The sequence below is a fragment of the Acomys russatus genome, chromosome 28 (genome assembly GCF_903995435.1).
Source record: "Acomys russatus chromosome 28, mAcoRus1.1, whole genome shotgun sequence".
In the NCBI taxonomy this organism is placed as follows: Eukaryota; Metazoa; Chordata; class Mammalia; order Rodentia; family Muridae; genus Acomys; species Acomys russatus.
In genome coordinates this window covers 42,132,212-42,159,185 of record NC_067164.1, presented here as the reverse complement: position 1 = coordinate 42,159,185, position 26,974 = coordinate 42,132,212, and the positions used below count along the sequence as shown (strand labels likewise).

General features: G+C 44.3%; 2 protein-coding genes across 2 annotated transcripts in view; one reads left to right on the top strand and one right to left on the bottom strand.

Moving 5' to 3' along the window:
- The window catches only part of Glmn (glomulin, FKBP associated protein), a 33,527-nt gene extending 17,718 nt beyond the window's left edge, over positions 1 to 15,809 (top strand). Inside the window, exons 8-18 of the mRNA XM_051170566.1 lie at positions 2,559 to 2,612; positions 3,025 to 3,055; positions 3,285 to 3,374; positions 4,177 to 4,218; positions 4,320 to 4,393; positions 6,273 to 6,357; positions 6,815 to 6,921; positions 7,438 to 7,501; positions 14,109 to 14,232; positions 15,392 to 15,471; positions 15,681 to 15,809. Coding sequence (XP_051026523.1) covers positions 2,559 to 2,612; positions 3,025 to 3,055; positions 3,285 to 3,374; positions 4,177 to 4,218; positions 4,320 to 4,393; positions 6,273 to 6,357; positions 6,815 to 6,921; positions 7,438 to 7,501; positions 14,109 to 14,232; positions 15,392 to 15,471; positions 15,681 to 15,791 — 862 coding nt within the window. The 3' untranslated portion in view covers positions 15,792 to 15,809. The remainder of the gene's footprint in view (positions 1 to 2,558; positions 2,613 to 3,024; positions 3,056 to 3,284; positions 3,375 to 4,176; positions 4,219 to 4,319; positions 4,394 to 6,272; positions 6,358 to 6,814; positions 6,922 to 7,437; positions 7,502 to 14,108; positions 14,233 to 15,391; positions 15,472 to 15,680) is intronic.
- A 1,294-nt stretch (positions 15,810 to 17,103) lies between these two features.
- Positions 17,104 to 26,456, bottom strand: C28H1orf146 (chromosome 28 C1orf146 homolog). The gene is made up of 5 exons (XM_051170724.1): positions 26,388 to 26,456; positions 21,680 to 21,773; positions 20,727 to 20,895; positions 20,149 to 20,227; positions 17,104 to 17,395 (listed from the first exon to the last, which is right to left on the bottom strand). Exons 1-5 carry the CDS (start codon positions 26,454 to 26,456, stop codon positions 17,252 to 17,254), a joined length of 555 nt encoding a protein of 184 aa, XP_051026681.1. The 3' UTR covers positions 17,104 to 17,251.
- Between the last annotated feature and the right edge of the window lie 518 nt (positions 26,457 to 26,974).

The window sequence follows — 26,974 nt, the reverse complement described above, 5'->3', positions numbered from 1 at the left end:
GAACACGACAGCACAGTCCAAGAGCAGTGCCGAGCTGTGGAGACACCGAGGCCACAGGACTCTTGCTCTCATGGGGTTTTCTCACGGGCACTCAGAATTTTCACATGACTCCATTCCTGGACCATGTTCCAACACTCTGTGTACTAATGGGGACTTAGAGAAAGCTGGCGCATTTTAAAGACCCACAGAAGTTACACTCTCAATAACCAGTTCCAAACACAGTGAGTGAAGTGAGTGAAATGCCAGAGAATCCAGAAAAGGAGGCAGCCACAGTGGCCATTCAAGACACTCTGCATGGGAAAAGTAAGCTAAAATGTCAAGGGTACGGGAAAAGCAAGATGGAAAGCTACAAGGGTAGAGTGCCAAGGCAAACTCATCACAATGCATCAGACCCCTCAACAAAAGGAGACAAGCAAGATCATGGAATGATACATTTCAAGCTGAAAGTAAATGACTTCCAAAAATACTACTATAGCCAACAAAACTTAAAATCGGCACAAGCTAGAGTAAGTCAAGACCATTATGCCAGCACTTAAGAAGGTGCATCAGGCAACCACACACACACACAGCACAGCCAGCACTAAAGAAGGTGCATCAGGCAACCACACACACACACACACACACAGCACAGCCAGCACTAAAGAAGGTGCATCAGGCAACCACACACACACACAGCACAGCCAGCACTAAAGAAGGTGCATCAGGCAAACACACACAGCACAGCACAGCCAGCACTAAAGAAGGTGCATCAGGCAAACACACACACACACACACACACACACACACACAGAGCACAGCCAGCATTAAAGAAGGTGCATCAGGCAAACACACAGCACAGCCAGCACTTAAGAAGGTACATTAGGTAACCACACACACACACACACAGAGCACAGCCAGCACTTGGGAGGCAGAGGAAGGTTAGGGTTGGGGTGAGTTCAAGGCCAGCCACCATGAGTTCTAAGCTGGCCAGGGCTACACGGTGAGACCCTGTTTCAGAGAAATATAGACAGACAGGAAGAAAGTGACAACCACAGCAGCATGGAGGAGAATAAGTCACAAGGAAAGCAGACGGCCAGATGAGAATCACTGAACTCCAAAACAAGGTGCATAACTTAAAAAGAAAACAGTACCTTAACCAGAATTGGCCATAAGCCTCTCAGTAATAGCCCTAAATGTAAACTGTCTTAATTTTCTAATTAAAATATACAAGTCAACTGACCCAACTAGTTTCTATCATTTTAGAACATTTTAAATTGTGTATGTGTGTGCATGTGAGTACAGGTGCCCAAGGAGGCCAGAGTACCTCGGTCCCCCTAGAGATGGAGTTACAGGTGGTTGTGAGTCACCCAGTATGGGGCCAGAACATAGGGAATGGTGCTGCCCTCAGTGGGCTGGGCCCTCTCCACACCAGTCAAGACAGTGTCACAGGCATAGTCACAGGCCAGTCTGACCCAGGTAACTCTTCACTTGAAATCCCGTCTTCCTGGATGTGTAAGCTGTGTCAGGTTGACAGGAAAGCCGGCTAGCACAGCCAGGAAGAAGACTCCCTGGCTTCTCTGTCATCTGGATCCTTGATGGTCTTGGATCACCCTTCCTATGTGCAACTCTCTAAATTTCCTTTTGTGTTTTTAATTTATTTAATTTTATTTTATGTACATTGGTGTGGGGACAAGGGTGTCAAATCCCTTGGAACTGGAGTTACAAACAGTTGTGAGCTGCCATGTGGGTGCTGGGAGTTGAACCTGGGTCCTTGGGAAGAGCAGACAGTGCTCTTAACCACTGAGCCATCTCTCCAGCCCCTCTTTTTGTTTTTTTTTTTTAAATACTTTTTAATTATGTTTGTGTGTGTGTGTGTGTGTGTGAGAGAGAGAGAGAGTACAGTGCCTGCAGAAGTTTGAAGTGGACCTCATGGGGCAGGAGTTACACACATGTGTGGGCCACTGACGTTTGTGCTGGGAACTGAACTCAAATTCTCTACCAGAGCAATATGAGCTCCTAACCACGAAGCCGTCGTCCAGCCCAACTTTCCTCTTTAATAGGCATGGGGGACTGTGTTAGAGCTCACCCCCAAGGACCTCGCCCGAACTCCATAAAAACCTTAACTCCAGTATTCTGATTCCGGAGGCTGTGACTCCAGCATGTGTGTGTGTGTGTCTGTGTGTGTGTGTCTGTGTGTGTGTGTGTCTGTGTCTGTCTGTGTGTGTGTCTGTCTGTCTGTGTGTGTCTGTCTGTGTGTGTGTGTGTGTGTCTGTGTTTGTCTGTCTGTGTGTGTGTGTGTCTGTCTCTGTGTGTGTGTCTGTGTGTCTGTCTGTGTCTGTCTGTGTGTCTGTGTCTGTGGTGTGTCTGTGTGTGTGTGTCTGTCTGTGTGTGTCTGTGTGTGTGTGTGTGTCTGTCTGTGTGTGTGTGTGTGTGTGTGTGTGTGAGATGTGTGTGTGTGTGAGATGTGTTTGGAGATCAGTGTTAGGTGTTCTTGTCTAGCATGTGTGGGGCTCTGGGTTTGATCAATGCTGGAAACTGCTGTTTCTCAAAAAATTTTTTTAAATTCTTTCCTATTTTAGCCCATCATATCTTTTGCAGCTGAACATGGAGCACATTGAAGTGTTTCTGCAAAAGTAAGATCTTATTGATGAAATCTCAGGACTAAATTGTAGCATTAAACAGTCTTTGGGAGGGAGGAGGATCAGGGTTCAAGCTCGTCCTTAGCCACGTCGAGTGCTGAGGTCGGGGCGCTACATGAGACTCTGTGGCAAAGAGCAACAACAAAAAATGTTTGCTAATTCTTCAACAGAATTTCTCCTTAAACATGCATATCATTTAATTAATTTTGAAACAGTCCTGTAGTGTCTAATGCTTGGCCCTTTGCTTCAGCCTCCCAGGTGCTAGTATAAGGTATGCATGAGTCACTCCAGCTAATGGTGTGACTCTAAAACACCTGATAATTTCAATGTTTATTTGCTTATCCAAAAATAGTCATTCTAAATAAATTGTAAAACCATAGTAATAACTTTTAATGTTTTCTTCCAGAACAGAACAGTCTGTTTTCTCCAAAGGATTGGTAAGATTTGCTACCATTGTGGTGTGTGTGTGTGTGTGTGTGTGTGTGTGTGTGTGTGTATGTGTACAACCTGCAAAAGCCGATTCTCTCTACTATGAGTTCTGGGGGTCTTAGGTCACCAGGCTTGGGGTAAGCCCTTTTCCCTGTCTGCTAACATTATAAATAGTAAAAATATCAAAAGTCACTGTGAACTGAAACTGCATGTGTGTGCATGTATTTTCATGTGTAGGAACTTCTGGAGACTAGCTTATTGAGATTAGAAGACGACAGCCTACTTTACCAGTACTTAGAAATCAAGAGTTTTCTAGCAGTTCCTCAGGTAAGCAGAATATATATTCACATATTGCCACAGCTCTTGCCTATTCTGAACTCTAAAGCAATGTTGCCTGTGGCTCCTCTCCTTTTCTTACCAGCCTCTGCAAGTGCTACTGCAGCGTCCCCTGAGCTATGCTGACCATGACAAAAGCCAGACTACTTGCTATGTAGCGAGGAAGATGCTGAAACTGAATTCTAAATTCTATCTTGATTAAATTAATCAAAGTATAAATATACTTTAAAAATACTTTTATTCTTCATGAGCTTCCCCTGTCTCCTAGGATTAACATAGACCTAATAGCTTTTAGCGACCATCCTAGTCGATGGCGTAATAAAGGCCCCTTGACTTTCACTCTCGGCTCCACCCTTTCCCATGCTATGAACACAGTGTCCACTGTGTCTCCTCCTGTGGTATACTGCCGGGTGCTCTCTGTTCACTATGGAGCTCCTTAGCTGTGAATGTGGACATTTCTCAGTGTTTAAGTAGAAAGGTGTGGCTTTTGCCATGGTTATATTTAATCAATGTATTATATTTCTGCACATTTAATTTCATTTTCTTGCTATTCCATACATAATTGAAAATTAGCCTTGACTTTAAAATCACATTTAGTCACATGTCATTTTGTGCTGTGTACAAAATTGACCGTAGTGAGCTTGCCACCGAGGTACTAGTGCGAGGCCAGAAGAGCAGGTCTCCTTTCTCTGCCCTCTTTCTCTCAACTTGTAGTTTGCACCTCGTGATAATTTAACTTTGCAGACAGAATCTATTTACATCTGGATTTAAAATGCTTTTCTTTTATTTCTAGGGCTTAGTCAAAGTAATGACACTTTGCCCTATTGAGACGTTGGTATGTATGATTTGAACACTTAACTCATGAATCACAGCGAGAAATTTTAATAAACAATTTAATTTTAAATGTTTTGTATAATCTTATTTGTTTCACTGCAGAGGAAGAAAGGTTTAGCCATGCTTCAGCTGTTTATCGACAAGTTGGACTCACAAGGCAAATACACATTGTTTAGGTGTGTATCGATCTGATGGCGGAGGCAGCTTAGGGGGAAATACACATTGTTTAGGTGTGTACCGATCTGATGGCAGAGGCAGCTTAGGGGGACAGGGCTACTGGGGCTCAGTGCTTCTGCTGTGGGCCTGTGGTAAGACAGAGCTCAGGTGGAGACGGTGCATGGGGACCATGATGGAGCAGAGCCGCTCACCTCACAGGAAGGGCCAAGGACAAGCACAACCTTTCAGAGTGTGCCCCTGAGACCTACTTCCTGGACTAGACTACCTCCTAGCTCCCATTCCTCAAGATTCCATTATATTATGACTCGGCCGAGGGGTCAGCTATTGATCTGTTTGAACCCTCAGCATCTCATCAGTCACTTCAAGAAGCCTGTCAGCTGCACGCAGCCTTTAACACGTGAGCTTTTAGGAGATATCTCAAAACATAGCTGGTGGCTCATTACCACATGTGGCAGATGGACACTGACTAATGCCATGTAATTGATTAAAGGTACTGTTCAGTATCTGCAAACTAAAGGACCAGCTTATCAAATGTTCTGGAATCATGCTATGTGAGCGGCAGTGTGTAGCTTCCAGTCTGATGGACACACTTTGAACTTGAGCATCTTAAAGAGTAACTGAGCCTGATACCGCTCCTGCTGGAGCCCCACAGAGTTGAGTAACCTCCATTATTTGTAGTTAGCACTGAGGGCAGCACAGCGGGCACCTGTAACTGGACAGGCTTGTCACTGAAAGTCCATAAAGGTCAGCAAACTTTAGGCTAAACAATAAAATACCGACTCTGTAAGGCTGGATAACAGTTGGGTTCCACTGTCCTGATTTAGGAGGTGGGCGTGTTCTGGTGACCCTGACATAAACAGCAGCCTAAATTCAGCCTGCAGACCCTATCTTGTCTCGCTCTGTCCCAGGGGCTGAGCTAACAGGGCTGGAATGCTAAGTGGTCTTTGGGTGTGTCCGACACTCGCATCACTGAGCCTCCCCTTTTCTTCCCTGCTGACAGTGCAGCCAGACCTAGCTTACACACTCTCAGCCCTCAGATCTTGTCCTGTCTGTACACTGCCGAGAGATGCCTTTCTCTTACCTCCTTGGTAGCGTCTGGCTCCTGGCTTGAGTCTGTGCAGTTGGCTTTGTTGCCTTGGGGCAGAATGTCATGGCTGTAGTATGTAGGTAGCAGAAGAGCTGCCTTCTTCATGCAGCGAGGAGCACATGCCCTGATGTAGCTGGCTTCTTCCAAGATGCCACCACTAGCTGAGAACCAGGATGTCAGCACATGGGGCTTTAGGGGACACTAGCGATCTAAGCCAATAAAGTGTCATCAGGGTCACTTAGCGAGTAAGCCAGCATGAGGTTCACATGGAACAATTGTGAGTTTTTAGGTTATACTAGTGCCCAATTTTGCCATGTTAAATTACCATAACTATATATAGAAAATATTTGAATCTGACTTGATAGAAATTTCTCCCTTGAGGGCTAAGGAGATGGCTTAGTGGGTAGGAACGCCTTCACGAGCTTGGGCCTGTTTTCAGATCTCCACAATCAATGTGGAAAGTTGTGCATGCTTATACACACCTGTAACCCCAGGGCTGGCTAGAGGGGCAGGAAACAAGAGGACTGCTGGGTCCTGCTGTGCCAGCCTGGCTCTGGTTCAGTGAGAGAACCCTGTCCCAAAGAATAAGGCGACTAATGGAACAGACCCATGTCCTCTGGCCTCTGCACCCGCTTACATTTACCAGGTAGTGGAAGCAAAAGCTGCTAAGATGGCCCCATACTTGGCTGGCCACGTTGATAATTGTCTTCACTGTGAATTTCATATTCCTAGAAATTATATAAGGCCCAATTTAATTGTATAATTTCATGTGTTGTGCTTTTGCTTTCAAGGTGCTTATTAAATACAAGTAATCACTCAGGTGTAGAAGCCTTTATAATTCAAAATATCAAAAATCAAATTGATACCTCATTTAAGGTAAGAGTGCAGACCCAGGTAAGGGGTCAGTTACCAATTTACTTATTCACATGTGGCATATGTCAATACGGGTTACCCACAGTATAATTAAAATTACCCATTTAAAAACATACCGTCCCCACACCCCTGAATTCTGAAAATTTGTTCACTATAAACTTTTATAGTGCATTTTAGTTTAAGTTTAGTTAAGTTTGGCTGATAATATGGCTTTTGTTGTGCTATATACTTCAGAGAAATAAGAATTTGAGTCTCAGTATTTGCATATGCTTAACCCCATGGAGAAACAAGCGACCACCAGTGTTCTCAAGCGGCAGGGTCTTCATGTGTCTGGAATGTTGGTGGGGGCATAGAAATGAAAGCTAAAATGTGTATTTAAAGTGTAATTGTTTTTGTAGTGTTGGGTTATTACAGTACATAAGATTCAACATAAACTTTCAGTCTTTCTCTTGCTTTTCAGAAAACACGTAACAAATGGTTTGCAGGCACACAGCTGACCTCCCTGCTGCACTTGGTCCTGTCCCTCCCCGAGGGCGCTGAGACAGATTTACTGCAGAACTCAGATCGGTGAGGTGACCAAGGAGATGTGCCTTATGTGATTTTATGATCTGTAACTAGTTTTAAAGTATGTAAACTTTCCTGAATAAGTTGCTCAGTGACTTATGTAGAAACGAAATCTATTCTTTCAAGGACAGTGGGGTACTCTGCTTTTCACAGAGATTCGAAACTACACATTTGTGACAAGAATCTCCCAAAAAATGTTCATAAAGGGCTTATGTACTTGGGTTTTGTCTTCCAGGTCCATTTTTTCCGATGTAGAGCATATACTTTACTTTTGGTGTGTTAGAGTGGGTGTGGACAATTGCTTGTATTATAAACAGAACCTTAAAGTCTGGAGGACGGCGGGGCGGGCTCTGGGGTGTGGGGTGATGCTCCCCTTTGAACTGACATCAGAACAGTGGGAACAGTTCCAAGAGCAAAGGTGTTGGCAACAGGATTTCCAAGCCTTTAACTTGCTTTATATACTGCAGTTGTTGAATACATGAATCTATACTGCAAATAACAATTTTTTTAAATTAACAGGATTATGGCTTCATTAAATTTATTGAGGTATTTGGTCATCAAAGATAATGAAAATGACAATCAAGTAAGTGAATTATTTGGAAAAAAAACCTTGTGAGTACATCCTGCTATCTTGAATGTCATCCTAAGGCGGCATTTAGTATTTTCGGGTACCTGTTCTGACTCCTGCTGCCACTCCCCAGGCACACCTCACTTTTCCTGCTGTGCCTCTGCTCTCTGGTGGCAGGTCTTGCTAAGGCCTGTGGGTGGTAAGTCACGGGTCATACTCTAACTGGCCTCACGGGGGTCCACAGCACACGGACATCTCACTCCGCTTCCACTGCTTGTCTGCAGCTCAGGGTTTTAATCTGAGCTATACGAGTAAAATTATCTGATGTGGCCTCATCCATCATGACAGACTGAGACATTTTTAGCCCTAAAACTGGGTCTGTTAACGGCACTTTTTGAATGGTATGTAGGAAGTTTGATATTATTAATAGCACCTCATTAGAGGTATTCAGTAAATAGGAAACTATTTGAGGGAAATTTGTCATGCCGTAAGGTCACGTTACTTGGAGCTTCTTTCCTCCTACTCCATTCTAATAATTGCTCTCCTATTACCTGTGTCCACGTGAGTCATGTTGTTAATCTGGACTTTTAAAAACAGTAATACAAAGAATGAAAGTAATTAAGTTTCACATAAAAGTGCCAAAGAGATATTTTATACTCCGATAAGTCACGACCTGGATGAGAAGTATGAGTGTCTTCAACAGAAAGCTGAGGTTTCCAGCGAGCAGCTTCCACACGTGTGCACTAGTGCATGGATGCAGTGGCGTCGCCGGCTCTTGTCTCTTTACCCAGAAATACGTCACTGCTACCATTGACTGGGGCTTAGTCTGCACTAGATGATTGTTTTCAATATTTTATTGTGAAAAAACTGAAATGTCCAGCCAAGCTAAGAGAATTCTACCGCAGTTCTTCACTGGCCAGACTCCGTATCAGCCTCCCTCTGTTTCCACTGTTTGTTTGATGCATTTCAAAGTTAACTTAGACATCAGTATATTTTGTCCCAAACATTTCAGCATAAAATTATTTTGTTAGGCAGAGTTAAACATATGTCAGGGTTTTTTGTTTTGTTTTGTTTTTGTTGTTTGTTTGTTTTGGTGAAGTAATGAAGTGCACAGATTTTAAATGTATGGGCGTTGTTTTGGTTTGGTTTTTGAAACATAGCTGTATAGATCTGTCTGTCCAACTGTTTATCAAACGTGCCATCATCACCGATGCTCCCATGTGTTCCCACTGGTCTGTCCATACCCTGACAGAGGTGACCACTGTCCTGCCGAGGTGCTGTGTGTCATCTTCACAATGCTGAAAGAAAAGTACACTTTGTTTCCCTTCTCATTAATCCCTCTCAGAGGAAGGATCAGTATTTCACTCAAGTGTAGATATCTAGAAGGTAATAGGAATTGGCTGAGTCCATGCAGAACTTCTGAAATTAAAGCAGCCCAATTCCTAAAGGAGCTTATGGTAAAAACAGAAAAGATACAACATAAATGGAGCAGCACTGGGCCTGGGGACCCTGGCAAATGTCCTGAGGGACGGTATGAACTTAACCTTGCAGTAATCAGGAAGGCTGAACACACACAAGAGTAGATGTGATCTGCTCGGCACAAAGTAGTCTCGCTGGTTGAGAATGGTGGGTGGGCTTGCTGTAGAGCACAGCGTCAGGAGCGTCTGGAGAGGGAAGGCAGGGTCTATTCTGGCATCCATAGGTAATGCCTGAATGTACTTCAGGCTGCCTTCTTAGTGGCTTATTTTATACTGCTTTTTGCTTATTTCTTGCTGTATCCCACCATAAGAATTACCGTACCAGGGAAATAATTAATAAGAGCCCTAATAAACTGCCAGACTGATGCCTAGTGCTCAGCTTAATAACCTGTGGCATAACGGAATGGGGACATTCCCCTAAGAGCAGTTCCAAGGAAAGGCAAATAACCGCTGTGGCTGTCAGATAGCTGGCAGCTTCCCTCCTGGAGCGCTCCCTCTGTGTGGAAGCGCTTACAGGGCAGCCTGCCTGCGGTGTGAAGGAGGACCCTAGAAACAACCAACCGCAAAGTGTGGCTTTTGGCTCCTCTACAACTCACAGGTGACACTGTGGCGCTTAAGTTTTTCCTCAGAGGAAGCTGCCACTTCCTGTTTTGCCCATTCAGGTGTACTAAGAGATGAAAGCTAGAAAGGCACATGGGAAGAGTGCGAAAGCCATCCCCATGTAAGAACAATGAGGTGGTTCCTGACCAATGTGAGTGGCAGCCTGTGTTCTTTCCTGTCCTCCTTGTCCTCTCCCCCCCACAGTGCACTCCCAGCACTCTCCCCCGCGCCCTGGTTTGCTGTCATCTTTAGAATTGGATAGACCAATTATCTCTCATCTCTAAGTTTCATGGCTCACATTCTCCATTGCTGGGGTTCTTTAGATAGTTTCACTTGCTTTGAATTATTTATAAACTTACTCTAAAATACAGCCATAATTGTGCTACTGCTTACCGTCTGTCCTCCTCACCAGATCCTTCCTAATGTCCCTTTATTCAAGATTAAAACGCCAGGACGGGAGTTATAGCTCAGTGGCAGGATGGCTGTCAGCAGTCATGGGTTCAGTCCTCAGCACACAGTAAACAAGGGAAGTGGGGCGTCCCCGTGGCTATGGCAGTGGACTCTGCAGGGCCACGTGGCTAGTGGCAGTGGACGCTCCTTACTACTGAAGTGGCAAAAGTTCTGTGATACCATCTAGTAAATAAGCCACATGGTAGGAGAAAGGGCCAAGAAGTGGGCACGGCCACACCCTTTCCCCCTTCTTCCCTTTATTGTAGTTGACTCTGTCTTTGTAAGATTCTCGCCCATTCTAGAACCTATTGACTGTGGTGTCACAGTGTCTAGTTGGGTAGCATAGGCTACCCTGAATCTTCACAATAGTTACACAGAACTCAACAGGTCTCAGCAGTGTTAGGTCAGTGGCCTGGGTATGAAATGAAAGGCAGACGGGTGTGAGGATTTCAAAAGCTTAATCCTTCCAAACATTGTAAAAATATCTTGTTACTTTTTTTTAACATTAATGATGAAAGAAATCTTATTAACATTTCTTTTGTGTTTTACTTTCATGCAAGACAAAGAATATATTTTTACCTCCAAAGCGTCTTTACTCCTACACACATCTGAAAACAGCATCAGTATAGGAAGGGTGGAATTGTGCTGAACAGCCTATGAAAGGAAATGTCTGAATTTTTAATTAAACCTTTCTAAAGTTTAATTTTGAAGAATACACTGTTTTAATGTTATAGACTACAAATTAAAATAAATTATTGCCCTTTGCCAGATGTTATGGCTCATGCCTATAATTACAGCCCTGGGGCGGTGAGGTCAGCAAAGGAAAAAGAAACAAGGCTATATACAGTTATACCTTTGTTTGTTTGTAAGTTAATACTTTTAAAAATTATTAATAGTAATAATAAAATAAAAAGTGTGTGTATGTGTACGTACGTACGTACGTGGAGGTCAGAGGACAACTTTCAGGAATCAGTTCTCTCCTACCATGTGGGTCCGAGGATCAAACTCAGACCACTGGAGTTGGCAGCACAGGCTGCCAGCTGAGCTGTCTTGTTCTTTAGACAGGGTGTCAAGTTGTCCATGCCGGCCTGGAACTTACTATGTAGCCAACAGTCATCACAAATTATGGTATTATAAAATCCTTGTACTGGCTGAACAAGAAAAACAAAAAACAGGCCAGTTTGTGAATTCCAGCAAGAATTTCTCTTGCCTGAACATCAGAACAACAGGATGATTAGGTTTTCCCATCTGTGGGAAGGTGTGTGCCCACAGGAAGTCTTTGCTCAGGTCTTGAGAGCAAAGGGGTGAACTAGCACCCTGACTTCGACTCCTGTACTCGCTCCTCTTCTAGGACAACCCAGTAAGATCCAGCCAATTACAGGTTGTTATTTTTTTTTTTTTTTTGGTTTTTCAAGACAGGGTCTCTCTGTGTAGCCTTGGCTGTCCTGGACTCACTTTGTAGACCAGGCTGGCCTCGAACTCACAGCGATCCGCCTGCCTCTGCCTCCCGAGTGCTGGGATTAAAGGCGTGCGCCACCACGCCCGGCTTACAGGTTGTTATTTATTTTTATTTTTGCTTTTAAGAGTGGGTCTCACTATGTGCCTCTGACTAGTCTGGAACTTGCCAACATCTTTTAATATATATTATATTAAGTGATTTCGACATAACAAATGTTAAGCACCTGGTTGTTAATGGCTACCTTGAGTACAGGGGACTTCAACCATAATGAATACTTCTTCTGTGTGGATATGGGAAGTGTAGGTTGAAGAAGAGATGGGTCAGTGGTTAAGAGCACTGTCAGGCAGTATGGGTGCACACCTTTAATCCCAGCACTTGGTGGACAGAGCAGGTGGATCTCTGAGTTCAAGGCCAGCCTGGTCTACAGAGTGAGTTCCAGAACAGTCAGGCTACAGAGAGAAACCCTGTCTTAAAAACAAACAAACAAACAAAAACCAAGACACACACGCACGCATGCACACACGTGCACTGACCACTCTTGTGCAGGATCTAGGTTTGGTGCTCAGTACCTACTCCAGTCCCAGGAGACCTGCTGCCCCTCTCCTGCCCCCCTCTCCTGCCCCCTCTCCTGGCACACAGACACATATGCAGGCAGCGTGTTCACGCACATCCTAAATATCAGCGCTGAGTATTCTTCCTGTATGCAGTGCATACAGTGCATAGTTGTGCTTGTAAGCCACAGGTGAAGGAAATGGGGACAGAGACAGGAGTTAACAAGAGAGGGTAGAGAGGTGTGAACAGACGTGAGAACAGTGGTGGCACACTGTCCTACTGTTTAATGTGCCTGTGCAGTAAAGATGAAAGTCTCTAAAAGCACACTTAAAAATAACAGTACTAAGCAGGTTCCCTGTTTAAAACAAGGTAACTACACAAGAGAAAGTAAGAGAGCTGAAGGTGGCTCTGTGGGTACCACGCCTGAGTTCAGTGTAATGTGTAAGGAGAGAATCCACACGGCAGAGTTGTGGTCTGACCTTCACGTTCACACAGGGCTGTGACATGCACACGTCACACACATACTAAGTGTGTGAGCCAGAGGGACAGCTCAACAGGTAGAGGCCTGATGACCCGAGTTCAACCTCTGGGTCCCACAAGGTATCAGGAGAAAGAACCAGCTACAAATTGTCCGTCTTCCTGAGCGCCACGTTGACACCATGGCACAGCCTCATCCTCACACACACACACGCACACACAAAGTAAATTTGCAAAACATTAGAAGTAAAGGCCAGAGTCACACACCCGTCATCCTTGTTGGTATTATACTCTTGTGGCACTTTGCACATTTTTCTCTTTTAAATAAAAATAATATCAAGTCCATTCAACAATATTTATTCAAGAAAAAATTTTAATGTCTATAATTTTCTGTTATGTGACTATACCACAGCTTAACATTTTCCTGTTATGAAAAATATTCTTGCATTCTTCATTAAACATTGTTTTTAAAGGCATCTCTACATTATAAAACACATCTTTGTTTTCCTAGCATAAATCCATAGATGTTGAATGGACTCGATAGGTCTGTTTTTTAAGTTTGATTTTGTATTTCGTTTCTCCTTAGACCTCTGCATTTCCCAGCAGTATAAGAATAAAGTTTTTTCTCTCTTGTTACTAGCATATTTATTTGACCAAATAATGAGTTTCATTATGGCGCTTTCACAGATGCACATAGGACACGCCCATCATAGTGACCCCTTTTCACAGATGCACATAGGACACGCCCATCATGGTGAACCCCTCTCACAGATGCACATAGGATACGCCCATCATGGTGAACCCCTCTCACAGGTGCACATAGGACATGCCCATCATGGTGAACCCCTCTCACAGATGCACATAGGACACGCCCATCATGGTGAACCCCTCTCACAGATGCACAGACACGCCCATCATAGTGAACCCTTCTCACAGATGCACATAGGACACACCCATCATGGTGAATCCCTCTCACAGATGCACATAGGACACGCCCATCATGGTGAACCCCTTTCACAGATGCACATAGGATACTTCCACTATGGCAAACCCCTTTCACTCTGTTGCCCTTTCTCCCTCCCACTAGCTCTTTTCTCCTTTTAAATTGTCCTTCTATTTCCATGTCTCAAAAAAAAAAAAAAAGTGTGAATTCTGCATATGAGAGACAACAATATGAGGTATTTGTCAAGTGTCTTACTTTACATCAGATTAACTCATTTCATTTGTTTTTCTGAAATGACACTTTGATTCTTTGTGGCAGAGTAACACTCTGTTTTCTTTTCCTGTCGTCTGTATTGGTGGTACCTAGGCTGGTGCAACAGTGTGCACTGTGCCTGTGTAGATGGCCTGTAGTATAGGGAAACTACAGGATAGTACCAGTTAATGTGGTCACAGATCTCCACGTCAGGAGTTACTCAGGTAGAGCATTGTAAGCAGTGTGCTGTACACTGTTCTAGTGGGCACTGCTGGCTGACAACACTGGGACTTAATGCATAGTGTCTGGAAGGGCAGGACCGTGATGCCCACATTGTTTCCCCTGTTGACAGAAGGCATCCTGTCTGTGATGAATCAAGTCACTAACTTGTTCATTAAATCTTTTAAACAGACTGGATTATGGACAGAACTTGGAAAGATTGAAAATAATTTTTTAAAGCCACTTCATATAGGACTTAATATGTCAAAAGCACATTATGAAGCAGAAATTAAAAACAGCCAGCAAAATAGCCAAGGTTGGTAATATGCAATTTTATTTTCCATTAGGTCTAAACACTCAAATTCTGGAATGGCCATATTTTTTTAAGTATTTACTTTATGTGTCTGTCTATGCCTGAGTGTATTTGTGTATGCTACATGTGTGGATGAGCCCGTGGCAGTCAGAAGAGGTTGCTGGGTCACTTGGAACTGCAGTTACAGGTGCTTTTGGACGCCCGTGTGGGTGCTGGGAATACCCCAGGGTCTGTTAGAGCAGTAGGTGCTCCAAGCCACTGAGCCATCTCGCCCACCGCAACGGTCGTGTGTTAGTGTATGGTCCCTTTATGCAAAATCAAGGGGCCGTGAACGCTGTGTGTGTGCAGTTAAAATGGTTCTTAGCCAATACTGAAATTGGGTTAATGAAGACTTAAAACAAATGGAAAATTTTGTGTCTTAAAGCTTTCAGTTCTGGGTGTGAGTGGGTGTGTCACAGGCATCTGTCCTCAGGTGCCAGTGCGTTCTTTTACACCATCAAGTGCCCACCCCTCAGTGCCCCGTAGTAAACTTGTACAAATTTTAAAAAAGAAATGCAGATTCAGAATTACTTTTTTACTGTTAGCAGTTCTGCTGTAGTGACATTACAATCCCTGCATGGGTGTTATTAGGAACTGTCCTGTAGGCATAATGGCAGTAATTCCAGTGTGCTACAGAAGCAAGCTCCATGTGCCCCACACATGCCAAATGGAGCTCTTCCCATACAGAGTCAGCTCACATGTTGCATAATTCTAGTGTTTAACTTTCTATAACAAATATTCCCTAAGGTGTTACCTCACTGACACGTTTAAAATTAGTAATGACTGCAGTGGCGTGTAAGTATATTATTAAAATCTGAGAGGTGACACGATGGCTCCTTGCCATCTGCCGTGCCTACAGCCTGAGTCCAATCCCTGGCACCATGTGGTGGAAGAACCGGCTTCAAGTCCTCTGACCCCCACACGCACACACAGCACACACATGTACATACATGTAATAACGTCAGCGTTGGAGCTGGGCACGAGCTCAACAGTAAAGCATTCCCCTAGGAGGTTCAAGACCCTGCATTTGATTCCCAACACTACAAACACACACAGGGCAGAAACTACAAAATGCTGTGCTGGCTAACTGTGAAATGCTTTTTTTTTTCCCTCCCTACAGTAGCCTCGATGTGTAAAGGTGTTTGCTCAGTGACAGTAGGAGGAGAAGAGATGCCTGCAATGCCTCCTGAGATGCAGCTCACGGTAAGCCCAGCTCCAGAGCTGCACCCAGCCCGAGGTCCTCTGAGGGCTGTGTTTTAGAAGCAGCATTAATGACATAGATCACTGCTGGGTGTGGAGGTGGGTCTGGAGCCCCAGCACGGGGTGCTGAACCGGGGGGGGGGGGGGGGGGGCTGCAGGTTAGTTGTCAGCCTGGGCCATCAGCAAGAGCATCTCCTGTCTTGGCATTTCAGGTCTTACACTCAGCTCTTTTCACATTTGACCTGATTGAAAGTGTTCTGGCCCGAGTAGAAGAGCTCATTGAAATCAGGACCAAGTCCACCTCTGAAGAATATGTTGGATAAAGTAAAAATTCTGTTACATAAATAAAGTGTTGTTTTCCAGTATCCTTTATACTGCCAGAAAAATATCTGCAGAAATGTACTGCTAGAAAAATACAGCTGTCGAAAAGCCGGGCGTGGTGGCGCACGCCTTTAATCCCAGCACTCGGGAGGCAGAGGCAGGCGGATCGCTGTGAGTTCGAGGCCAGCCTGGTCTACAAAGTGAGTCCAGGATGGCCAAGGCTACACAGAGAAACCCTGTCTCGAAAAAACCAAAAAAAAAAAAAAAAAACCAAAAAAAAAAAAAAAAAAAAGAAAAATACAGCTGTTATTTTATTTTTTCTTGGCTTGTCAGTTTCTGATACTTGTCCATAGTAAATTGCCCTCACTTTTAAAAGCCTGGAAAGATCACTTCATGGTTAAGAGCACTTCCTGCTTTTCCAGAGGACCTGGATCCAGGTCTCAGCACCCACCTGGAGGTTACACCTGTCTGTAACTTCAGATGCAGAAGCTGTGGCACCCTCTTCTGGCCTCTATGAGCACCAGGCGTGTGTGTGTGTGTGTGTGTGTGTGTGTGTGTGTGTGTGTGTGTGTGTGTGTGTGTGTGTGTGTGTGTGTGTGTGTGTGTGTGTGTGTGTGTGTGTGTGTGTCTCTCTCTACAGGCGCGCACATGCGCAGGTGCAAATATATGAGGTGAAACGTCGACACACATAAAACAATTGTTATTTTTTTGGTTGTGAGCCTAGCCTTTAACAGCTGAGCCATCTACAACCCATAAAACAATTCTTTAAAAAAAGATAGCGTACTACTTTAGAAGTTTGGACAAAGCCAGGTACACTTTCTGCTTGTTGGATGCTTGTTGACGCCCTAGGGCACCTCTGCTAGGCTGGTACCACACTGCTGTGGAAGTGTGGACAATTGTACTTCAGAGCAGTTGGTTGGTTCCCTAACTCCCCTCCCTGTTCATGGCCTGAAAGCGGTCTTGGGGAGTAGCAGTGCCTGTGGTTGGGAGGTAGAGGCAGAGTGTTAGTTACAGATGAACCTCCACATGGAACCCTGTCTCAAGAAACTTAAAAAGCAATCTCTTGCAGTTATGTGTGAAAACGCCTGCAGAGATTAATTTTAGAAAGCCCCCAAAATGTACATGGCTTTTCCTTTAGTCCAACTAATACATTCTGTACTTTCATTTCATACTAGATTTGTGCATCAACAAGGTATCATTGGGAAACTGAGCTTTACGCATATATCATTATTTTTTCCCCTCTGCAGTGTTGGTTAAACAAGGGCCTGTATATGTCAGGGAAGCACTGTACTACACAGCTACGCTCCTAACCATTAAAGGAATCACTCAGCCCAACTCCCAAAATAAAATCATGTTTAATTTATACATATTATTTATAATATACATGCCCTTAAATATACATTTGGACATTGTAATCTAGTAAGTTTAATTATCTGGATATTCCTCCTAGAGAGCCCTTAGGTCAGTGCTGTGGATCTGGGCTGACTGGGTCAGCGCTCAGCTTTATCTTCTGGAGAGTTCTCCAGACAGGACTCTGCTCTATGACGTAAGCCTTAGCTGTGATCATCCTGTAGCAGATGCTGTCTATGTTTGGTTTGGAGGAAGTCTGAAAGAAGATGTAAGCATGTTGCATTATTTATAGAAACTGTTTTTGTAAGATTATATATTACAAAATTCATTCTGCTGGAGTGGTGGCACACACATCTGACCCCAGCACTTGGGAGTCTGAGGCAGGTGGATCTATTTCAGTTTGAAGCTAGCCTTGTCTGGATGGGGAGTCTTAAGATACCCAGAGCTACAGAGTGAAATCCTGCCTCAAATGGTAATTTAGCAAACACCTCTTGATACTTATTTGCCAAAAAAAGTTTGTGTGAATTAGAGTGATAGAGAAGAAGGTACCTGAACTGTATCCCCAGTGGACCTCAAACCCTAACACCCCAAACTGTAGTATTAGGAATGCTTTAGGACATACCTTCCAATGCAGGCACAAGGAAGGGAAGTTGAGGTGTCTATGCACGCTTGGTGGAGAAGCCCCTGGGAAGAGACTGTGCTGGTGGGCAGCAGTTCCCATGGTTACCAGATGTACGCTGAGACCTCAGGCTTGAGAATGAAGTTTTCCCTCCTGGCAGCTGACAATGCTCGCAAGAGCTACAGGCCATCTAACAGACCCCAGCACCAGGCATGAGGAGCCCTCTTGACTTGTTGGCCAAGGTTGCCCAAAACATTAGAGGCTATTGATATTTCTCTTGGTTGCCCCATGGCTAGACAGCAAGTAAAAGTCCGTATTGCTTAAGACACCGTGCACTTCAGTCGCACTTGGAGCTGGCACTGGCGCTGACCTGAAAGCTCCCCTGAAGCCCGGCCTTCATGACCCCAGAAGGTGCCAGCTTCCAAAGGAGGGAGCGGCCAGCAACCCCGCAGCTGCGATGCCTGTGGAGCGCAGCAGTGACCGGCATGCTGTGATAACCCTAAGGGTGCAGTGGTGGCATGCATGTCTCAGCAGGAACCAACAGCTCTGTACCTGGACGCAAGACCTGCTCGTTAAGAGGGAGAGCCTCCTGTCCTGGGAGCCTGCCAGCTGCCCATGGCTGGGGGAGCCGTGGGTCTTCGAGGAGAGAACCTACAGTGGTCACTGGCCTAGAGCAGCGTGTTCCCTAGTGTACTTTAAATGTTTCCATCGTATCCACAGGTACAGTTAGTCCTCACCCTTACCAAGGAAACTTCTCTTTGCAAAGACAAAAGATCATTATAGAAAACCACAGAATTGTGGAGCCTAGTTCTTGTAAATGTTTTTATTTCCTCTGATGATGGCGTGGGATGAGAGCTGTGCCCAAGCTTTACTAATGCAAGGCTTGGGCTGAGACCAGAGTGTTTCTATCCTTAGGGCTAGGGCTGGAAGCCACACCCAGTTTTTAGAGCAGTGAAACAAGAAAAACAGTAAAAATGGCAATCGGACCATAAGGCACACACTAGTTTCCCCCACACACACACTTTAGGGAGGAAAAAAGTGTCTCTTATGGTCTGAAAAATACGGTAATCTTCTGCAAGCCTGGACCTTGAAGGCTTCAGCTTCCAGCGTCAGGGTCTGCTAAGAGGCCTAGAGTGTTTTTAGCCTCCAAGAGTTACTGCTGAATAAACTCACTCTTTCTAGTTCTTTCTAAACTCTGGCTGCTGGTTCAACTCGGCTGCTCTGGCTCTAACTTTTTCAAACTGGCTTCTCTCTGCTTCTCACTGAGTTTTTCTGATAGGAAAAACTGCTTCTGAGCTCTTAAGAGCTGAACTGCATGAACTCAACTGCGTTGAACCGGACTGTACTTCTGAACTCTACTGTCTGCACAGACTCGACTCCTCTGTACTGCACTGTCTCACTCACTCTCTACACTGCTCTTAAATGCCCGTCTCTGTCTTGAGTTAGACACACCCTTTCTCTGACTCACTCTGCCAAATCTTTCTCCGATTCACCACTTTGTCTCTCAATTAGATGTCACTGTTTGGGATCAGGGGTATGCAATAAAGGCATACCTATATCCAGCCAGAGGATTAAAGTGTATACTAAGGGCATGTCTGTATCCCAGCCGGATCACAGACCTAGGTCTTTGGGTGGGATTCCCTGCCAGAGTAGCAAGGACTGAAATTCCTCCACAAGTTCTAACTGATACTCTACCACACAACCCCTGCATCTAAGGCTTGGGGATCATTGCAAAGGAGTCAGATTTTACGAGTCAGAATAGGGAGTTTGGTGTGAGACTGTGTCTCCTAGCAATGTGAGAAGCTACACCCATGAAGTCTCATCAACACTGATGGTTAAATATGACCTACAAGGGGCTGGAGAGATGGCTCAGTGGTTAAGAGCACCGCCTGCTCTTCCAAAGGTCCTGAGTTCAATTCCCACCACATGGTGGCTCATAACCATCTGTAATGTGATATGGCTCCCTCTTCTGGCTTGCAGGAGTACATGCAAGCAGAGCACTGTATACATAATAATTATAATTATAATAATAATAAAAAATAATATGACCTACAAGAGGACAGCACCAATAGAGATGCTAACACAGGGAAAAGTTCATGAGGGTCAAGCCTGGACACAACTCAAATTGTGGTTAGCCTGGAAATCATACACAAATAGCATTAAGGGGACTGAACAGGTTATATTTATGTTTTTAGGAGCACACACACATGTAGCAAAGAAAAAAGGCCATAAACTGGAAAGAGAGTGGGCTATGTAGGGAACCTTTAAGGTAGCGGTGGCGGGGGGGGGGGGGGGGGCGGTGATACATTATCTCAAAAACATATTTAAAAACAAAACCTTAAAATCTCTGGCCAAGATGTGTATGAGTATCTCTTCCCCAGGCGACTTACCTTAGCTATAGTGCACATAAGGTCAATGGCATTTACAGTGTTGTGTACGGGAAGTATTCGTAAGTTACTGCCCAAGAATCTGAAAAGAAAGTGGAGCTGACTGGCATTAGCTGTCATAGGCAGGACGAGGAGGGGGCGGAGCTACGGTTCTATCACATGCTCAATCATTTTACATTGCATCTTAGAAGATTAAAGGTAGCTGTGTAACCAGAATGTAGTGCTCACTCAGCTTTGCTTTTGTAGAGTAATCAACATCAACTCTAGCCACCTTGGCTTAAGGAATAGCTGTCTGCCCTGTGTGATTACATATGACAGGTTATAAAGCTCATCTTCCAGCAAAGTAAAACTCAGCTGCCTAAAAGCATTAAGAGCCAAAGTGAACAGAACAGTGTTTGGCTGTGCCGGGCGTGGTGGCGCACGCCTTTAATCCCAGCACTCGGGAGCAGAGGCAGGCGGATCGCTGTGAGTTCTGAGGCCAGCCTGGTCTACAAAGTGAGTCCAGGACAGCCATGGCTACACAGAGAAACCCTGTCTTGAAGAAAGAAAGAAAGAAAAGTTGGCTGCACTTGCGTTCATACCTCTGCTGAATCCTGAACATGAGATTCCATTCTTCAGGCCCATGGAGTGGGGCAAATAGAACCAAAAAACTATTTTGGTGAATGGTAATAAACTTCTCAATTTTGGTTAGAAATATTTCCTCAGCCGATATTATACATTCGTTAGCATCCATCAATAAAAATGCAGCTCCTAGGAAAAGTGAGTATAATAAAGATACATAGAGCAAAATGCATAAGCTCAAAAAGATCAGGGACTTCAAACTCATAAGGAGCAGACTTTGTTACTTGGATAATTCTTTGACATGCTCTCTATAGCTGAGTGGCTTGTTCTACATAGTTAAAGGAGAAATGTTGACCAGTAGGGTTTTTTTGTTTTTTTTTTTGTTTTTTTTCTGCCAAGGCACTGGGCACATGAAGGTGCTGCCTAATTTTAATTAAAAGATTAAGTCTAGCTGGGCAGTGGTGGCGCACGCCTTTAATCCCAGCACTTGGGAGGCAGAAGCAGGCGGATCGCTGTGAGTTCGAGGCCAGCCTGGTCTACAAAGCAAGTCCAGGACAGCCCAGGCTACACAGAGAACCCCTGTCTAGAAAAACCAAAAAAAAAAAAAAAAAAAAAAGACTAAATCTATTTTAAAAGTTCACCCTTCAAGCCAGGTGTGGCACAGTGCTGGCCCCTGTTAACAATCTCTATTTATTGTTAGGCAAGTACAGTTTTCTACTTTCACCTTAGTCCAAAGCAAGTACATTTTCCCATCCTCAAGACTCCATTTAACCAAAGAAATATACCCCACAGTTAGCCATCTGCACTGCTTCCACAGCAAGAGCAAAGTGTAACCACATGCTCTTCCAAAAGAAACACACTAAGTGGTTATACTGCTACTGAGCTGCAAAATTAGGATGTACTTCACATAGCTTACAAAAAAAGAAAAAAAAAAAAAAAACTTGAATAAAGGCAATAAGCAAATATTCCATACCAGAGAGAGAAAATACAATCGATCCACTTTCCAATGTATCTGAATACCGAACCTTGTGGCTTCGATTTTCCAGGGCAGTTGCGATTTCATAACTCTTAAAAGAATTTTCAGAAACACAAACATAAGACATGCTTGAGATGATTTTTATTACAGCTAATAAAAAATTAAAAGTGTTTAATGGTTTGTTTATCATGTTCCACTTAAGGACTGATCACCAAAGAAACAAACCTACTCTCTCGGGCAAAACACTGGAAAAAAAAAAAAGTGAAACTGTTTCTATTGAAATTCTGATTATTAATCCTGGATATGAGTGAATATTATTTAGGGACAAAAAAAAGGAGCACTGTTCAATAACTAATATCTATGAGAACTAATAAAAGTGCTTTTTAAAGAAGCCATCTGGCAATTACTGCAGAAGCAGGGGGGTGTCCCCTAGATAGCTGGGAGGCCCACATAGTGACAGACTGCCACACAGGGGGCAACCAGTCTCCTAACTCATGTGTTACATTTACTATAGGTGAAGCCAGAAAACATATAAAGGCAGCATTGCTGTGTTCTGACTTAAACATTACCTTATTTATTATTCCACCCAAACAGCGAAATCATACCAATCAAAGGGTTAAAACCTAAGTGGTTAATATGTTTCCTAAGGTCAGAACTCAGGCTTGTTAGCCTCCACATTCAAAACAAAACACCTGTAACCTAGGTCCTGGGGAGATAGCACAGTGGGTAAGAGCACTTCTTTGGCAAGCATTAAGGACTGAGTTCAAATTCCTAGATGCCAATGTAAAAAATCAGACACAGCCACACATATGTGTGACCCCAGTACTGTGCTTGTTGGCCACCAGCCCAGCTCCAGGTTCAGTAAGTGACTCTGTCGTGAGAAATGAGGAAGAAAGGCATAGCAGGACTCTAGCCTGTGAAAATTTGTATACAAGCATTTGCACCCACATACATGTACAAATACACCACATATACGTGTGCACATGCACACACCACATACATATACACACACATGTGCACACACAGACACTCCATACCTAAAGTGACTTTATATCTTCCCTCAGAACAATGTAATCTAAACACCTCGTCTGCAACATGCGCTCCCTTTCCCTCCTAAAGAGAGTGCTGTGTGTCACTGAGACCTGTGTGTCACAGAGACCGTGCCCTGGAGTCCAACCACGACCCTTTCCTGAGTGGTCTTAGAACTGTACACTGCTTCCAGCAAAGGCACAGTCAGTAAATCAGGCCAACTCTCCTGCTCAAAGAACTTGAAAAACAACAGTCTGAAAAACAAAAAACTGTACAAATTCATCAAAGAGCTAGCAGGACAGTGAGAAATTATAAGGCTAAGATCTGCACAGAAATTCAAAGACATGACCCCAATATTTAGGCTATTTCTTCCCCCAAGGCACCTGCCAGTTCAGGAAGGACGGAGGGAAAGCCGAGCAGAGCTTTCGGCAGGAGTCACAGAAGTGGAGCACCTCTCACAGGAGTGGAGCACCTCTCACAGGAGTGCAGCAGCTGCACTGCTTCAGCCGGGGAGTAGCTCGCAGGGGCTCTGACTTGCCCTGCTGGTGCACCTTTCCCAATTCTCCCATAACTAGTGCCATTCTAGATGCACAGAAGGTTAGTTAACTAATAATACAGAACTTGGCTTGCCAAATTTAGCAAATAAAAATAAACAAAACTCATTTAAATTTGAATTACAGGCAGGCATGGTGATGCACGCCTTTAATCCCAGCACTCGGGAGACAGAGGCAGGCGGATCGCTGTGAGTTCGAGGCCAGCCTGGTCTAGAAAACTCCAGGACAGCCAAGGTTACAGAGAAACCCTGTCTCGAAAAAACAAAAAACAAAACAAAAAAACAAAAAGAAAGAAAAGAAAAGAAATTGAATTTGTGTCCAGTGAAGGGAATCCAATCAGGAGCTCTGCACATTCACCAGTTTTGGTGATGCAATTTAAAATGTATCTTGTATAGTACTGAAGACTTATATTAAATGCATTATTCATCTAAAATAAAAATTTGTTTTGCCTGGCAAACAGAGCATCAATTTAATTAATAACAGAATTAAGGACTTTGCAGAAGAGCATATTCTAAATATATCATAGATGTCAAATTACTTGTACAATTTTAAAATATAAATTACAACACACACACACACACACACATACACACACACACACACACACCCCTACCCCAGCCATACATAAGAGGTAAGTTTAAACGAAAGAGAACTACCATGAATAGTCGCTAATAAAAATGAGTACATAGGGGACCCATATGGTTGGGCTAACAGATAAATATCTTAAAATAGGGGATGAAAAATGTTCAAAATTTTAGCAAAGAACAAAAAATATGAAAGGATACAACAGATATGCAAGAATCATGAAAGCTGCCTAAAATATTAATCATATCTTTAAAATTACAAAAGGAGTATATCAGGCAGAAGAGGAAAGCAAACCACGACGAGGGAGGTGAAAGGCGCAAGGCGGAAGGACAGAGAAGGCGCTCGGGGGTGTGAGCTCCGGGTGGTGAGAGGCCGGTGTAGCCGAGGCAGGGGCTTCACAGAGAGGCTGGGGCGCAAACACCAGGCCCCACATACACTCTGCTAATGACTTACAGTCATAGAACAATAAAGCTACAAAGACAAAGTGCTAATGTGAGGAAAACGGGAAGTTGAGGGCTTCCTAAAAACAACCCAGAATCGAAGGCTTAGTTTTCCAAACTATGTTTCATAATCCACGAGGAAGGAAAAGAGGCTGCTTGTCAGGCAAGGCCGGAGCTGAGGAAGAGCATGCGCTGCCGGTAGCGGGGCGCCTGGGCTCGGCACCACCGTACAGCAGCCGGGGCTGGGAAGCTCCGGGCACTCATTTGCCTCCTTTGGGGTTTACGGTGTTCTGCAGTGCACCAAAGTTCTGAAGAGCAGCGCGGTTCACTATACAGTATCTAGCAATGCTCTTCAAAACTAGCATCTAGAAATCTCACATGGAAGTACAGATTTACACAGACTAAAAAAGAGCACTTAACTGATCAAAATTTATTAGAAAATTAAAAAAATTCCAATATGAAATGGCAAATTTCAGAGTTCAACTTAACAAATTTAACCTCTATAATATGGATGAGTATTTGCAAATATATAATTTATAAAAATATACTCTCGGCCGGGCATGGTGGCGCACGCCTTTAATCCCAGCACTTGGGAGGCAGAGGCAGGCAGATCTCTGTGAGTTCGAGGCCAGCCTGGGCTACAAAGGGAGTCCAGGACAGCCAAGGTTACACAGAGAAACCCTGTCTCGAAAAACAAAACAAAAAGAAAAATATATATATATATACACACTCTCAACAAAGGATAAAGCTTAACAAAGAAACCATTCTTTTTCTACATTTCTTTTTAATAAATGTATTTATTTATGGATGAGTATGTTCTGTGTGCATAATGGTGCCCACCAGAAGAGGGCGCCAGATCCCACCGTAGATGGTTGTGAGCCACCACGTGGTTGCTGGGAATTGAACTCAGGACCTCTGGAGGAGCAGCCAGTGCTCTTAACCTCTGAGCCATCTCTACATTTCTTAAGAGACTAGGAGCACAAATCACTTTATCTTGCACACATTCCCACCCTAGCTCCCGGTTTGGGGCTTTACACACCCCAGGGAAGTGCTCTACATGTAAAGGACAGTCCAGGGAAATCCTTTTAAACCTCAGGCTCTGAGCTGCTTATGCACATAAGGACTACAGGAAGGGGAAGATGGCACAGGTAGTCCAATCTCTAATAAAAAATGATTCAGAAGTAAAATTAGCAAATGAAGCTATAAGAGAACAGCAAGCAGGACCCACAGAAACCAACCACAAAGACTCCTCACTTAGGGTCTCTTCGGCAAATAACACAAGAAATGCATTTCAAACACTGAGCACCTCTGAATGCACTGAGATGCCCAGATCATGTAGGCTCTGACCTGATGAGTAGTTAGTGTAGTGATGGATTAAAAACCAGAATAGACTAGCAAGCCAGGGCAGCACGGGCCTGTGTCCCCAGATCGTGGGAGGTAGAGCAGGGAGATCAGGAGCCAAGGCCATCCTCAGCTATAGCAAGTCCGAGGCCAGGCTTGGCTACAGTCAGAAAAGTAAGTAAAATAAGCACAAGTAAAAGACAACCAGAAAAAAAAACCACTTTTTTTAAAGAGGCAATGAAGGAAAGAAAGGGGCAGGGCCAGTAGCAGACAGCTGCTGCTCACTGTGCAGGGGAGGGTAGGAGCTCAGGCACCAGGTCCTCAGTGCCACAGCCAGCTTGAAGCCTGCGCTAGGGAGACCCTCCTTGCCTAAGGAATGATGCCAGAACATTTCCAGATTTCAACAATTTAAGGAATCGGGGTTTTGAATGTGAAGACAAAACTTTCTTGGGGGTTGGGGGTTGAGACAGGGTTTCTCTGTGTAGCCCTGGCTGTCCTGGACTCCCTTTGTAGACCAGGCTGGCCTTGAACTCACAGCGATCCCCCTGCCTCTGCCTCCCGAGTGCTGGGATTAAAGGCGTGCGTCACCACGCCCAGCAAGACAAAACATTTGTCACTAACTCTGAAATACACTCAGCACATTTACTTCCTGTTTCACAGCTGAAGGCACTTGAAGCCACGTATCTTTGAAAACACTGTCCTATGTGAGGTGCTTTAGGTCTTGTAAAGGAAGATGAGCAGTCTCAACACCCTGACCTTAAGAGAGGAGCTGATAATGATGGTGGTCGTCCATCTTATTCTTTCTTTCCCACTGCCGCCATCCATTGTCTGCTGTTTGATAAGCCCGGGGTCTAATGGCGCCACAGTCTGAAAGCCACAGAGACGTCTGATGAGTAAATACATGTAAGAGCACTGAAACATCGAAGTCAGACAACGGAAACGCTCTCGCTGCGCATCCAGCGTCTTTGATGCTGTGTCTTCCTAATTAGTTGGGTTCTTTTGAAGACAGTGTGTCATGCAGCCTCTGTTGGCCTCAGACTCACTGACCTTCCTTCCTCACCTCCCAAGTGACCCACCAAGCCTGGCTCTCAGGTTCTCGTTAAGTTAGAAGCAATTGTCCCTAGAGACTTAACGTCAACAACTGTGAAAGGCTGAAGTCTCATCCGCTTGAAAGCCGAGAGTTGCCCTGCCAGTATAGAAGATGCAAACTCAGACAAAAGGACAGATTTACCACAGTGGTGACACCGGCAGCTTCAGCATCAGCCTTTGCTGGCAGCAGTTGCTAAGGCCAAAGCTATAGGGTCAGGGGACAAAGCAAAAGTGACGTATGAGCACATAGTAGG